At 39.8% G+C, this 16,837-nt stretch overlaps 1 protein-coding gene across 2 annotated transcripts in view; it reads left to right on the forward strand.

Annotated features, from left to right (window-relative positions):
* thrb (thyroid hormone receptor beta) overlaps positions 1 to 16,837 on the forward strand; it is a 159,626-nt gene that overhangs the window by 110,595 nt on the left and 32,194 nt on the right. For both annotated transcript variants that reach the window (XM_083925766.1, XM_083925767.1), the window contains exons 3-4: positions 8,131 to 8,203; positions 9,653 to 9,703. In XM_083925766.1, coding sequence (XP_083781892.1) covers positions 8,197 to 8,203; positions 9,653 to 9,703 — 58 coding nt within the window. In that variant the 5' untranslated portion in view covers positions 8,131 to 8,196. The remainder of the gene's footprint in view (positions 1 to 8,130; positions 8,204 to 9,652; positions 9,704 to 16,837) is intronic.

Below are 16,837 nucleotides of genomic sequence, written 5' to 3' on the forward strand. Positions count from 1 at the left end.
CAAGGCTCAAGTGGATTGCACAATTTATAAGAAGAATTTGAAGCCACTCGCATACAGTCCAGTATCATAGGAATTAAGTTCATATTGTACAGATCCTCATGTGCCAAAGTGGTGGCAGGGAGCTGGAGAGTGCTTCATCCAGCACTGCATCAAAAATCGGTAGCAGTGTATAGGTTTTGTTTCTGTTTGTTGACTGCAGAGCTAACAAAAAGCTAAAGACAAGCTTACAGCAGTGATAAAAGAATAACAATAAAGTGCAACAATCAGTGTCTGGCCTATCTGCTCTCACAAATGATCTTTTCTGTCTTTGTTGTGATAGTTTCCTGAAGAGGAGAGAAAATGATGACACCAGCAAACTTCTAAAACGTTCAGAGATTTTCAGATAGAAATGCTCAGAGCTGCTGCACACAAAAGTCACTCTGAAAAAAAGATGCTGGGTTCAGCGCCTTTTCTCTAGGCGACTGCATGCAGCCTCATACCTTCTCTCCTCATTGGGAACAATTGAAAAAGGTGCTGGCACTCAGATTGATGCTATGTGGAAACTGAGCCTTAAGTGCCAAAGCAGCATGTGTGCTGTGATGCCAGATGTACGAGTGTGGAGGTTCAGAGTTTGTGTCCTGTCACATACAGTTATGTTCATAATAATAGCAGTGTGTTTAAAAAGGTGAGTAAACCTCAAAATTCTTCAAATAAATTTTATTTTAATGAACACAAATGCATAGGGGACACTGCACATTCTATTTCAAAGCCAGAAAAGTGGAAAAAAGTAATTGAATTTGATAATATTTGACAGAAAGTATATATAAATCAAAAAAGTAGAAATCAAAAAAAATAGCAGTGTTGACATCTTTCTTCACAAAACTCAAAAATGTACTGCATAAACTAAGAAAGGCTTGAATATTAAACTTTCCTGAGATTCATAAACTAATATTTAGTTGCATAACCATGGTTTGTGATAACTGCTTCACATCTGTGGCACATGGAGTCGACCAACTTCTGGCACCGGTCAACAGGTATTGCAGCCCAGGACAATTGTACTACGTTCCACAATTCCTCTGTATTTCTTGGTTTTGCCTCATGAACAGCATTTTTTATGTCAGCCCACAAGTTTTCAATGGGATTAAGGTCCGGGGATTGTACTGGCCACTCCATTACTTGAATTCTGTTTGTCTGGAACCATGATTTTGCTCGCTTGCTGCTGTGTTTTGGGTCATTGTCTTGTTGAAACACCCATTTCAAGGGCATTTCTTCTTCAGCATACGGCAACATGACTTCTTCCAGTATTCTGATGTACCCAAACTGATCCATGATCCCTGGTATGCGATAAATAGGACCAACACCATAGTACGAGAAACATCCCCATATCATGATGCTTGCACCACCATGCTTCACCGTCTTCACTGTGTACTGTGGCTTGAATTCAGTGTTTGCAGGACGTCTGACAAACTGTCTGTGGCCCTTAGACCCAAAAAGAACAATCTTACTCTCATCAGTCCACAAAATATTATGCCATTTCTTTTTAGGCCAGTCAATGTGTTCTTTGGCAAATTGTAACCGCTTCTGTACATGTCTTTTTTTACCAATGGGACTTTGCGGGGGCTTCTTGCTGGTAGCTTGGCTTCACATAGACGTCGTCTGATTGTTACAGTACTCACAGTCAATCTTAGCTCTTCTTTGATCCTCCTGGAGCTGATCATTGGCTGAGCCTTTACCATTTTGGTTATTCTCCGATCCATTCGCATAGTCGTTTTTCTTTTTCTTCCTCGCCTCTCTGGTTTTGGCTGCCATTTTAAAGCATTTGCTATCATTTTAGCTGAACAGCCTATACTTTTCTGCACTTCTTTGTATGTTTTCCCCTCTTTTATAAATTTTTTAATCAAAGAACGCTCTTCTCCTGAACAGTGTCTTGAACAACCCATTCTGCTCTGTTTTTCAAGTACAAATGCACAGCCAGCATATATGCAGTCAGTTGCCTTGATCCTTAAATAAGGGCCACCTGTTTAACACCTTTTTTTTTTAACATAATCAATGACCTCACTAATTGAACTCAGCACTGCTATTTTTTTTAAACCCCCCCCCCCCCCCCCCCCCCTTCAGTAAATGATTCAGTTTCACAGAATCAGTAGCATGTACGTCATGCCTGTTGGGTCTGTTGGTTTTCTATACCTTTACTGAAGCTTCTAGAAACTTACTTGCAGTGTAGAAGTTGAAAAACAAAAACAGTCATTTATCTTGCTAGTGATGTGGGACTGCTATTATTTTGAACACAACTGTACTTGCAATTTGCATTTCCCTGTTTATTAACTGTAACTATTATCTTTAAGTTATGTTAAGTTTATCTTTTGGTTTTCCACCCCTAGCCATACATTAACCATAGTTCTGACACAACCATAATTGAGTAAGCAGACTTTAAGTCGAGAATGCTGCCAACTGTTGTTTCCAAGGTCAAGAATTTGTAGGGCTGCCCCCGACCAAGGATTGTCTTGGTCGACTAGTGGTTGTCATTTAGAGTGATTAGTCGACTAATCGACGCATATATATATATATATATATATATATATATATATACACCCCACCCCCCCACCCCCAAACTTGTATAGCCTCAGCGACTGAATAACATAATTCAACATAATTAATAACCATTAATTTACAAATGTGCACAGCTGCGCACTTTAAGTCTGCCTCCTGTTAATGACACCAGCAAATTATTTCAGATTCTAATTCTGAATGTGTCAGAATAAATCAGCAAAGGAGACTGTCAGAACATGGGCAGGTAGCTAGGCTAACGTTACTTACATGTTTAAGGTGGTAGGTCATGTAGTGATAGGCAAAGTTTTTTCTTGCAAAGTTTGCATGTGACCTTCTTGGGATCATCCTTGTTCTTTTCAAAGTGATCCCATGTCTTTCCCGACATGATTGGCTATTAATTATTGACTGTCTAACCGCGATGTGCAGCCAAGGGACCTCGAGTATAATAAACAACCTTCATTTTGGAATTTAGAGTCTTAAAAATACCCATGTAGCCACCCATGAGAACCAGTTATCAAGTTCATTTATTATACAAATTACCACCATTGAGTTACTTGCAGATGAGTCTTGCTGTTGTATGCCTCATCCATAAGTTTCAGTGTAGATCCAAACTGTCCAGACTTACATAATAATGTAAAGTTAATTTTTATAAGAATACTTGAGAAGAGTTTTGTTAGTCTGTAGTAGGGATGGGAATTGATAAGATTTGAATGATACCAATGCCAATATCGATTCAGCTCATCAGTCCAATTGACAATCCATTCCCTGATTCCTTATCAAAAATCTGTGTGGGAACAGGGAGGACTGCACAGGTGTTCACCATCAACATGAGTCTGAAAAGGTTTTCTTAGCCAAAGAAATAAAACGGCTAAGCCTGCCTGATTGGCACTACTGTTTTAACATGATATGTACACTCAGAAACGGGCGTGCTGCTCAGTTGGGAAGCAGTGGCATTCAAATACATAGCATTCCTGGCTTTTAAGCCCATGTTGCGTAGAAAGATGTTTCAGCCTATTGCTGGTTTTTCCACATTTATTTCAGATGTTTATTTTACAGACATTACAAGCTGCACTGTTATCATCATTTTTCATAAAATGACTGTGTCTTCCTCTCCTGACTCCTGACTCCTGACTCCTTCTTGTTACAAGTTTCCAGCAACACATGTATTTGACGTCATTGGTTCGTCTGGTTCTGGATCCCAAACCCTAGTCTCTGGGCTTAACAAACGTTATACCAACGTGAAAGTGGATCCAACATGGAACCAGTTTTGGAAGGCCAACAGTCAGGACACACTCATTGTCCCTCAACATCCGGGCCAACATGCTAGCTCAGTCAGTAGACTCAGCCACTGTCTATGATATAGATATGGGTTATTGATATAAATGTCCCCATGAGGAGTTTCACAGTGCTCCCTGTCTGCTGTGTCGTGTTATCTTGACCTGCAATCATTTATCTCCTCTGTCTATCCATGTGCATCACAGTTGTGTCTGTGTTTGTTTTTTCCATCCATCTATCTAAATTTTTGTTCCAGCCATTGGGCATCTATCTGTCTGTCTGTGACCTCATTAGAGCTTTAGAAACCTGTTGTCTGGATGAACCAGCTTTCGGGGCCATCCCCAGCTGTTGTCTGGATAATAAATGCTCTCTAGGGTGAGAAGCAGCAAACTGAAGCAGTTTCCTGTGATGCTTTTCAAGCCAGCTGTTCTTGCAGTGCAAAGGAATTATGAAAGCTGTAATTCTTTTTTTGCGTTTTCCTTTTTTTTTTTCTGAGCATGTTGACAGTGAGATTTGAAAACACATGTAGGGCGAGTTACAAAGTGGAAATCAGCGATTGGTTGGTTGTTTAAATGGTTGATTTATCACAGTGTTTAATGAGAGGTTTTTCTAATCGTAGCACTTAAAGCAGAAGATAAAGGCTCAGTCAGCTGGGGACATCCTATAGATGAGAGCAACACATGAGGCCACGCCCCCGTTCTGGTGAAAACAAACTGCCAGCTCTGACTGGCTGTAAAAATCCTGCCCTAATCTGTCCTGATTTCACCTATTTTACGTTAACAGGCCTGGAAACCTCCCGCAATGGCTAACGTTAGTCAGGCAGACAGATATAATACGCTCAACAACGTTATATTTAAAAAATGAAAGAGTTAGGAAACGTTTGTCCATACAGTTCACGGAGAAGAAGTGGGTCGACGAGCCCGCTCAGTGTCCAGAGGTGACATCCCCACACATTTATTCCTACCTCAATGAATCACCAGGTAATGCAGAACTGTGACAACGATCCCTTTCTCTGTCGTTTTAGTTTAGCTCTGTGAAACCACACAAGGTCCTGAGGTTAAATGAGGGTGGAAATGTCTTTCTCTCTCTTTCACACACACTCACTGACATCTTTCTGCCATCATTCTATCAATAAATATGTAAATATTACTTGTATTTCCTCAATGTAATTAAATTTGTAAAAAAAAAACTGAGCACTCCCTCCTGTTTTTCGTATTAGCGCCTATTGAACAATGAGGACTTCCCCTATGTTTTCACTGACAAGGGGGCGTGGCTTTGTACGTTAATTAAGGTCACTGTCTTCTATCAGGCTATTTCATGTCTTCCAAGATGATTGGTTTTTAGTCTTTGGATTGACACAAAGGTACAAAGCATTTTATTTGTTGGACATTAAGCATCTTAAAATGTGCAGTAAGAAATCATCCCAGTCTGACAGAATAACAACCTAAATCTTAGACCTTTCTTTTTTGGTTATGAAATGGTCTTCGGGCTCCCACTGTACCACCGTAAGTTGATTTAACATGATGAAACATGCAGACAGTTTGATTATAATGGCAGCTGCAGCATTCAAGTAAAATCCTTGAAGGCGGCCTAAAGAGACTTTCAGTTTGTGAAACTGAACTAGAATATTTTAGAATAGGAACAGTCCAGCATATTGGGATGTACAGTATGCTTGTTTAATGCTTGATGCTTAATGCTAATATGAGCCATGAGAACATTTGTATCATCCAATTGAATGGGTGTCATCAGTTGTTTTCACTACCATAGTTAGAAGGAATTATGTCCCTACTCTACCTCCTAGTTGGCTCAATGGGCCGTTATCATCTATTCTATTGATACGCTTCATCATCTATTTCACTCTCAACTTCACAGTAACATGTCAAAGTATAAAGAGCGACGACAGTAGGGAGTATTAAACCAACAACACAGGAATTTCAAACAGGAGAGCAGAGTTTGTGACCCATGTGAAACCAAGGGTCAACTTTGACTTTTTAAGTTTTCACAAAGTTCTTTTGTATTTTAAGCCAAACAAATATCTTTTCCTAAACCCAACCACATAGTTCTGTTGCCCACACCTAACCAAGTAATGTTATCTGAATTCACAACGGGACTCCCAGTGCATTAACAAGTGACACCAAGGAGTCCTGACCAAGCTACCAGAGACGATTATTATATGAACAAATGATACATCCCTCTGAACCTACTGGCAGGTGTAGCTGGCGTCTTCTAACCCATATCTATGAGGCTGATGACCACTGATTACAGACATTCGAATCCATTGGGCAGCTGTGGCTCACAGGTAGAGCGGGTCGTCTTCCATTCGGGAGATCGGCGGTTCGATTAGAAGACTAGAAAGGTGCTTAATAAGTACAAGTCCATTTACCATCTGTCAGGGGAAAACTTTGGATGTTCCTTTTCTTATTTGTTAGCAGGGTGTACCTTGAAAGGTATTTTGGTGATCTCACAGAGGTCTGCTATCTGTTCAAAATGACAAAATATTTGCCTGGGCCAAAACCTATGTTGAAATTCAACATTTTCTGTTGAATGTTGATTTCACTTTGCAACCATTTTATCATCACAAGCAGACAATAGTCCTCTGTGGGATCACGAAAAAAAACACCTTAAAAACACAACCTGCTGTTAGATAACAGGTAAAAAAACTTTAAGATTTTTTCCCAATGCTCAGACCGACAATGGCCCAGCATGGAAAAAACACAGCCTCGTCAGTCAGCTAAAAATGCAGGATCTCCATCCATTGAACCAGGCTGTCCTCACTCACTGTTTGTACATACCCAAAGAAGGAAATCAGGTGACGTAGTATAAGAGCACTTAAGATGGATGGATCCCAAAACACAGGACTTTTACCCGGGGGCCGGTTTTTGTGTTCCAGAAGTACTTAGCACATCATTAGGGTCTGTTGCAATAAGCAATAAATCAATTAATCACATGATAACTTTTAATGATCACGATAACTTTGCCAGCTGCAATAATTTCCATTTTCCCGTTTTTTCCCGATGCATCTGTGCCCACTGAGCCCTCTCTCTTCTTCGGCATAATGAGGAGTTAACCCTTGTCTCGGGTCGTGTCAGTGACTGGTCAGCTGCATGGTCTCTGTGTGTGGCGGTGGACCCCTGGAGTTACCCAGAGTGTTACCCAAGTTAGAGGACATCTCTAATTTGCTCCTCACAGGGCTCTCCTGCTGCACTCTAGTTGAGATTTGGAGGTATAAAAACAAAGATGAAGTTGGTTTCAAAGCCGAACGCCACAGCTGCCGTGTGAGAGCACTTCAGGTTCAAACCGTTTGACCACGGTGAACCACTTCACCTGAGCGAGCCGCTGAGTCGCATTTGTTGTAAAGCAGAAGCAACCAAATGCGCCAATGTGGTAAAATAGACTGGAGAGTCCATTTTATTTATTGTTTTTGGTTGTTTTGTTTATTTATTTTGGATATTTCAAATGCATTCCAGTTCTAGTGTTAAATATTCTTTAGAAATAAACATTTATTGATCTTTGAAAGGGTGCACTTGCATTATTATTATTATTATTATCATTATATCAGTTGAAAATGGTCTCAAAACGGCAATATTATCGCTTATTTTTGGGACCATTTATCATCCAGCAAAAATATGATCAAAACCAGGATTACAATCAACCACAACATACTAGCGTGCAAATGGTCATGCTAAAGCGATAAAAGTGTTTTTTTTCTGATGAACTACAGCAGATCTTTTGTTTCTGCATAACCTTTACACTTCACTCTGCCTTGCCTCAACTCAGCTATCTGATTTAAATATGAACACCTGCTGCTATGAATGTGTTTTGCTCCTTTATTACAACACTGAGTATGTGATAGAGAGACAAGTGACAACCATCTTTTAGAATAAAACTTTGCAATCAACACCTCAGATTTGTTATTTCTTTAAAAAAAAATGTTGTGAGGTTATGTGAACTGCTCTTCCATGTATGACCACTAGATGTCGCCAATAACCATGGCCATAACATCTGAACAGCCTGTGTGCAAGATGCCCTTTGATAAACTGACACCAAAGCAATAGCTGCCTCCTTGAACGTCCTGTGAGATGCAAATAGAAGCATCAAACACCCCTTTTAAGCAATTTTATCAAGCTGAAGAGGCAGATTACATCCAATTAGTGGCACTCTTTCCTCTTCACACCCCATTTGAGTTGTTTGTTGAAATGACCCAGCAGGGACGGACAAGCTGTGAGCACAAAATGCCACATTTTAATGTTTCATGTTGAAGTGTGTTTATTGTCAGTATTAAAATATTGCACTTAGTGATTGATGGTCTCTTGGCTCTATGTTCAGCCAGGTAGGTACCCAGATGTCTGAGGAGGCTCTGAGGATGACGTCTTGGCCCTGAACCCCACCAGTATGTCAGGTAAGCCTCATATCGACTTTTATTCCAAATACTTGAAATTTACTAATATTCACTAAATCTGAATTTAACCTTTAATGCCATAAACAACATCCCTACTGCAATATATTCTTGTCAGGTTAAAAAATACTCTTATGAGACACTAAAACTGAAATAGGAACATGTCGGTAAAACCAGAAACTCAAATCATTCTGAGAACTATAGAATACATTTGATCTGCAAAAAAAATCAGTTAAAATCAGTTAAGAATGTAATTTGACCCTCTACATATGATCAGTGGTGGAATCGCTTTGCGTGTATGTGAGTCATTGTCTGTCTATGGACAACTGCTGTTTCCAAGGTCTAGAATGAATTTTTAAGCCGATATGTTAGAGTTCTAGAGATGCTCAGAATCCAGGAGGTTTGTACATTTATAGTTCAGCGATATCTGAGAAAACTGAATCTGCTGCGGCCAAAGTCAAGAGTGAACTCAACATTAGTCTCACATAGCCAGCCATATCTCTACAGCGGTGTGTCAGCGCTGGAGTCTGGCTGCACAAGTTAACAATCTAGGATAGGGGCTCAGCTGCAGGTGCAGCGATGGAGCCCTTGCAAGGCAGATAGCGGAGATAGCAGAAGGGAATCCCGGCGCTGGACAGCCAAACTAGCTCAACTTTGGCCTTTTAAGTGTCACTTCTAACAACCAATGGGATGACACGTGTCCATTGGAAAGCTAATTTTCTGCGCAGAGCATAAATCCAACATTACAAGGCACAGCTTTTACCACTGATCATGTATCAAGGGCCTGAGAAAAAGACCAATTGTGTCATACTTATAAGACATTATTTTCAGCCAGTCTCAGTCATAGTGGAACGTTTTACTGAATAGAAATGAAATGCTTTATTGTTTAATTACCAAATGATTTGGGAGTTAAAATGTCTAAACGCCACTGTGCACCACTTTACCCTTAACCATTTACTACACTTCATTCTGTGCACACTAAAGTAGACTTGCACACATACAGTAAAAAACAAACAAACAGTGTGAGGACATGTTAAGCCATACTATAAATACATGTACATATACATTGACAGCCCGTGCTACTCTTTGGGTTTGTTAACTCAGCATAGATAGTGTACAGGACGAACTGGCCGTTCGCAGTGACCTCGCTGACCCGCCACATATGCTGTTGACCTCAGCACAGTAAACAGACACGAGCTCACATGCATCACATGAGGAAATGAACCTGATCCCCTCACTCACCGTAACACCAGACCAAAAACAACAACAACATGCTGTGACAAAGTGATGTTTCTGATGCTTGCTTCACATTAACCTGCTGTTTTCTTGGCGTCTGATTGTTGAATCCTCTCATTTGATGTGAAAAGCAGAGGCTCCTCTGCAGTCTGCCTCTCTCACCTGTTTCACTGAGCAAGGAGCTTTTTTTTAAAGTGCCTCTCCCATCTATTTTAGAGCCAGCAGAAAATTGCTCCCCCCGCTGGAAAGATGAGGCCATTCAAAATGGTAATATTTATCCTCCCTCTCAGCACTGCTTTTCCTCCTCTCTGTCAGCGTGGGTGAGCTTTGGAGCACTGATGAAAACTGTAGAGCTTTTCACTAAACACTGAGGAGCTGCTTCACATTTGAACCTCCTTCAGATTTTGCTTTAAATGTTGTGAAAGGGCTTGAATGACTCCATTGATTTTGTTTAGATCTGATAACATGGGTAAGTACTCATTTGGAGACCAAAAGCTCTTCTTTTACATTTTTGGGGGGCTTTCACTCTCCAACAAAAATCATAATCCACTACCCAAACCATTAAACAAATTCCTGGGGAATGTTGAGATCTCATCTAGATGCTCTGTGTATGGCTGTTTAGCAGAGAGCAGACAGCTTGTTTTCGCTTAACCTAAGGTAATAGAGCTATGGTTATAGATGAGTTGTCCAGGTTGGTAGGATTATATAAAGACATGCAAAAAAATACAAAATAATATTAAATTAAACCTATTAATGCAATTGTCCAAAACAAATCTCCACTAATTTAGTCATCACATCATTAAGATCTGTATGAATGCCATCTACCTGAGCAGGTAGAACGAAGGACTTAAAGGTTGAATATATAGAATCTTTATTAAAAGCTATATTAAAAAAAAAAAAAAAAAACAATACACCCACTGGGTACAGAATGAAAGTATTGCTTTTCCATAAATAAATATATTAAGTCTGAATTAATATTTAAAGGAAAATTTTGACGTGTTTAACAATGACTTTCTGTCATATTCTGTTTCCATGGTAGCAGCCAATAGCGTTGGGCGTTGCTGGTTGCCAGGGTTGTCTGTTGTTGAGTGCAGCTACTATAGGCTGGCACTGGGTGAAATGGAGTTAGCCGATCCTGCAGCTGCTTCGGAGCCTCAGTGAAGGGGGCGTTCTTTGTCCCAGCAGCTGAGTGAGTGGAGACGGGCAACAACCAGAGTCAATATAGGCCGAGCATTCACTCCATGGACTGAGAGAAAGGAGAGAAACGCCATTGAAACAGACGCCCAAATGGCTAAGTTTCTCCTTGATCGCTAACATCACTTTCATCTTTACTTAGCTGGTACTAATTACCTAGCTAATGCTAACGGCTAACGCTAACTGTCAGTCAAACTCCTCTGCTGTACTTGTATTTATGGTGTGATTTGCCGGAGGGGATGGGTTCATACTCCAGTCTCCTGTAGGCTACTGGGCAACGAACCTGGCAAGTGGATTTATTTTTTGTCGTTGCGACTACGATCTTGAGACACTAGATGGCGGTGTTCTGCTAATTTTCCATATTCATCCTTTAATATCAATAAAGTGAGGGATGTTTGGTAATGCTTTATTTTACAGATACATATATATATAGGACATATACTGTAAATAACTATGTTCACAAGTTGGCACTAATTATATGTGAAATAGAAACAGTTCAGAAACATTTCCTAACTGCTTGTCCTCTCCTGTCTTAAGTTTCATAGAAAAGGAATAAACTTCCCTTACAAAAGCAGTTCCTAAACTCTCAGCTGTGTCTATTCTCCCCTCAGACCTCCTATTTTATGTTCATTTTTAGAAATCTTAAGTAGAACTGCGAACTCAAGTCTTCAATCTGAACTCATCCTGTCATGCCATCTGTGTTTAGAATTAACACAAGTCAGCCTCTATCCGTGACAACAGCTGTCACTGTCACTGGCTGGCTGGCTTGTTCTAATGGACAAATAAACCTTTTCGGGAAGCTTTCTTCCATAAAATAAAGATAAAGACCATTCCTGAATCCCACTACTTTTCACCCTGTGCTCCAATAACAGCTGAGCAAGCTTAGTACCTGGCATGACCTCAGTCAACTTTCCCCTTTCCTGTTAGCATCTGTGTGTCACCACTCATACACCATTTGCTGGTACCGGCCCTATCCGGTCTGACACTTTTGGGGCTTTTCCTTTGTGATTTCCACCTAAGTGCAAGTAGAATTTATATACACACTTCTTAGAATCTACAAGTGATTCTTTTTAAAATATATTTCCTTGGCCATTTACATGTCTAATTGGTATACAAAGTGACAGAAAGGACGTTTGGGTGACACTCAGCCTGAGTGGCTCAGGGGGTAGTATAGAAATGGAAATTAAGAAGCTTTTACGATATATTTTGGAGTTATTAAAGCATGTCACATGTTGACAGCATTAATGTTAATCTGGGCTACCAGCAGCCACCAGTGTTTACAGCGAGGAGATCGGGGTGTCCAATAGGGCAAATGGTAGCACACAGCTAATTCATCAGTGTTAGCGTCCTTCTGCCAACTCTATAAAGGCAAAGCCAAAGAAAATGGTTAAAACAATATTCTGTTAGAAAGATAACAAGTTTGACTTTAATTCTTCACCATTAAATTAACACAATCATATTTGTAGATTAAACAGAAATTTTGATTGAACTTTTGCCAAAAACAGACTGGCGACACAATCACGATAACTAATGTTGACAAACAGCTAACGATGACTCATGTCATCCTTAAAATATGTGACCAACAAACATATTTCTTCTGATTAGCAAAGAATTAGGAGAGAGCAAACCTGGCTAACCCATATTTGAATTACTTAGCTAGGGTCTAAACGCTCTGTTGAAATACAACAGACACAACAGCCGAACATGTGCACAATTACGTTCACCTCTTTCGTCAGTTAGACGAAAAACTCTTAAAAAACTTCTAAAAACTCAGGTCTGTTCAAACAACGGGCAACACGGCACTGCTGCGTTGTAAAAATACGAGGCTTGAACCCGGAAATCATGTTTTGAAAAGGCGTTATAAGTTATAAGGGCCCTATAATGAGATTCCTGACATGAATGCAAAAGGAAATAAGTCATGATCAGACACATTTGATCACAATAGAATAGAATGGAATAGAATAGAATAGAATAGAATAGAATAGAAATACTTTATTGATCCAAAGCTGGGAAATTGCAGTGTAACAGCAGCATTACACACAGACACATATAAAAGATACCTAAAACATAAAATGTATCAGTAAGCGGGCTAATTGTAGTGCAAATGTAAACTAATAATAATCTAAGGTTCAGTGGACAGATTATGAGAAAAACATAAGGTGCTTCCGATTGTATTGTTGTGAACAGTTGAACTGTTATTGTACAGTGTGATGCATGTGGCAGGAGAGATTTCCTGTATCTGTCCCTTGGACAGCGGAGCTGGAGCAGCCTGTGTGAGAAGGTGCTCCTCTGTCTGACCACTGTGTGATGGAGAGGCTGCTGATCATCGTCTATGATGGCAACTGTTTGTTCAGCGTTCTCCTCTCCTCCACATTAACAATATGCAACATGTCCACATCTGTGTCATCTGTTAAATGAACTAAATGAAAGATGCTGCAAATATTAAACTAAACTTTGCATACATAGAAATGTTTTTGAGTGAAAAAATTGTATTTTAAAAATCTATTAAAGTGAATAAAACTCAAATGTATCCTTCTGGGCTTAAGGAAAGAAGCCTCTGTTGAGATAAACAGGTCGAAAAAGCATCACAGAATAGCCTGAAGTCACTTTACTTTAATTATAGGCCATAACTAATGAACTCATTTGCTTTGCCACGTTTGACTCCTCCATCAGTGAGCTAACAAATCACTATGGGGTCTGTGCGCATGCAGTGGACGCTTTCCACTTTACTCTTCCCTCTTATCTCTGCTTGCCTCACTCTGACCCACTCCTATGAAACCACTAAGGGTTTGATACTCTGGGCTGATTCCTGGTGAATTCAAGGACACTTAGGGCGCACTCACACTGTCCGTGTTGTTACACCTTCATATGGCCTTTTCAGAGATGCCTTTGCTGCTGTGAATAGACTACACTTATTTCTCATTCTCTGTGATGACTGACTTTTAAATTTTTCTCAATACAGTTGAAATTGTCTCAGTTAAAATTGCAAAGCTCACATTTGTTGAGTTTGGAGGGTTGTAGGAAGTATTTATTTATGAAAGGGCTTGTATGATGTGTGTACATTCACAGGATATGGTTTGGATAAAATTCTGTTGATACCACTTTCCACACGGAGTCCATGGCATCTTCTCCTTTAGGCCTTGAACCAAACACTTAATTAGATGTGATGTTGACTGAAATTACTGTACAGAGGTGATTGGATGAACTATCTGTCTATCAAACACTCGCCGAAGTCAGTTAGGAGAAGAGAAAAACATCTTTTCCATGAGAAAAACCTTCCAGGTCTGAACAAACTGATGCCATTGCAGCATCTAAGAGCACACTCACACTGTCCATCCGTACCGTGCTCAAACAGGTTTCACGGCTAAGGTCTAGTTTGTTTGACCAGTGTGAGTGCAACCGTACCCCCTCCTTGATCTGATTGGTTGGTTTGGCCCGTATGTTGGTGATAGACAGATGGTTTATCCAATCAGCAAACTGTATTTTCTCCCCTTCCCAAAAGATCTCCAAACCAGAGTTCCCAGATGAATATGCTGAGACAATGGGAATCATGAGAATCAATCCATCTGACTGAGTCATGTCAACATGTGGTTCACATTGTGAAATGGTTGTAGTTTGGTTAGGTCTAGGCAGCAAAACTACTTGGTTAGGTTTAGGGAAAGATCAGTGTAAAAATGGGGAAGTTAAAGTAAGTATGTTCATGTTTTAATTTACAGGTGAACTTACTTAAAAAACTTACTTTTTACTTAGTTAAAAAAGTCAACATTTGGAAAAGGATAGTCTCTAAAAAACGTTATGTCTTAAACATAAATGAGACACTGTGTGAAAGCCCCAGTTAGCCCTTCCATCTGGTTTTCTCAGCTCTACATGTAAATGAAGTTGTGTTACTATGAATAAAACATGCTCAGCATGTTCACATACAAACTCCAGAGGGATTGCACTTATAAAAGAGTTAGTAGTACCCGTTGAATCCGCAAGTCTTTCTGTGTGTCTGTAATTCACAAATCTTGAGAAGTGTTCATCCAATCTGCTTCACACTTGATAGGTGTCCCCCCTGGGGACCCAAGGGAATGCAGTTTCAAATTTGGTGCAATTTATCCTGATGCTGTCTTCTAACTGCAATTTACAGACACAAAACTTTTTTTTCCTGGATTCTTTGGGTCCAAATGAATCTATCCATATAATTTGCATCCAAGTAGATTTTCCACCGTTTCTAATTGTGTGTCTAACTGTCACTAACTGTGTAACTTTTTGCTACTACTTCTACAAAGTTTGAGCAATCACCACCAAATTTGGTATAGAACATCTCTGGACCACACTGGAAAAAGAATGCAATACAGTTTTGCTAAAGGTGGCCCTCAAACTTTGCTCAAATGCTGTTGGCAGGGCTTGTTTTGCTTATTATCTTGAATCCTTTGTGCTACACATTTGGTGGACATGTGTAGATATGATGTCTGAGTGGCCATGACAAATGTGGTGCCATCTGGCTAATAGGTGGTGCAGCATAATCGAACTATAAAGCAAGGAATCTCTGTCTTTGTGTGTTTGCATGTATAACTGTCCTTCAAGTATCCCAAGAACTGTTGCTCCAAGTTCGCACAAATGCTGCAAGCAGTAGTTGTCGGGTGCAAGCAATGGCAAGCACTCAGAATGGCCACTGAACCATTACCTTACAAAAGGAAAATCTGGGGCGGCCGGTGGCTCAGTGGTTAGAACAGCTGCCCCACGTAAAGAGGCTGAAGGTCCTCTATTGCTGCATGCCCCCCCCCCCCCTCTCTCACCCTATTTCCTGTATGTCCTTGATAATAAAAAAAGGCTTGAAAAACAAAAAATAATCTATTAAGAGAAAAAAAAGGGAAAATCCATCCTAAAGCAGATTTTACCCAGCTGTGAAGCATTTGAGGAATATAAATAAATGAATGAAAAGAATAATTCCTTTAAGACCTGCAAGACCTGCACATTGGTGGGTTTTTCTTTTGGCAAGAAAACATTTTAGCATGGCTCTTGGTGTATTTTAGACACTGTTTATGTTAGTGCTAATTGATGAGTGTCTTTGGAGATGCTCCTCTGGATTAGTGACCTTTGTTGTAGCGTGAAGCACATTATAGCTTCATGGGAACGGACAGTACTGTACAAATCCAATATTCCTGCTGACCAGTGTGTGTGGAGCAGCTGGCATTTGTCTCCAGATGACATCATCTCCACAGTCTGTCTCCCAGCTGTTCAGCCAAAGGAAACACTGTCACAAATTCACAAATCCAAACTCCGTTGTGTTTCTGTGTGGTGTTGTCCTTTGTATCTGGTCTGAGTCACATAGCTTTACAGCCCAATATCACTCTATCATATTTGCTTGAATGACTTTACAATCTGCACAGCACACAATACCCTCTGACTGTAAGAAATGTTCAAACAGACAGAGAGTGCTGTTTTGGGGGGTTTATTAAATTGGATTTGAATTCTGCGTCTCAGAGGAAATCTTGTTCAATAATGTTTACTTCTAGAAATCTCTGGCGTGATTATTCACTCATTACATCTCTATCTCAGCAGCAGCTCATCTGCAGACTTCTTAATGAGGTCAGCGAGGGGGGCAAAAGCAGCTCTGATGAATTGTTCGTGACAATGGCCACAGTAACTTGCTGAAAAAAAGTTTTTGTTTTCTAGCTACAAACATTTCAGAACTTTAATGACAGGACAATACTTTTCACCGCAAATCTAGTATAAAACATCAAGAATATATGAAGAAGGAGCTTGTTGCACAATAAAAACTCATGATAATTAAATATAGACCAGAACCATCAGTACTAGAAACTAGAAATGACAGCAAATTAAATATCCATCCCTGAAATAATATGTGCATGTAACATGTGGTAGATAATTAGATAAGGTAAGAAAGAATGTAAAAATTTGAGATTGCAGTATAAAGAAATACCCAATAAATACACACTGTATATATTCTATGATACACCTAAAAAGAGAGGAACCAGGAGGCTATCATAAGGGATACTTTAATTTAAGTTGTACTCTGTAAGATTTCCATCTAGTTAATTGTCTTTCAAGTTCCTATCTATCAAAGAGTGAGTTAAAACAATGGTGATTGATCATATGACCCACTAATGAAAGCACTTGTTGCCTTTTTTCCAATCTGTGTGTCTGTGGAGACATTCCCTCCTTAAATGCTAAATCTGTCGGACCAGATCTTCACAGCAA

This window comes from Echiichthys vipera (genome assembly GCF_963691815.1).
Source record: "Echiichthys vipera genome assembly, chromosome: 13".
NCBI lineage: Eukaryota > Metazoa > Chordata > Actinopteri > Perciformes > Trachinidae > Echiichthys > Echiichthys vipera.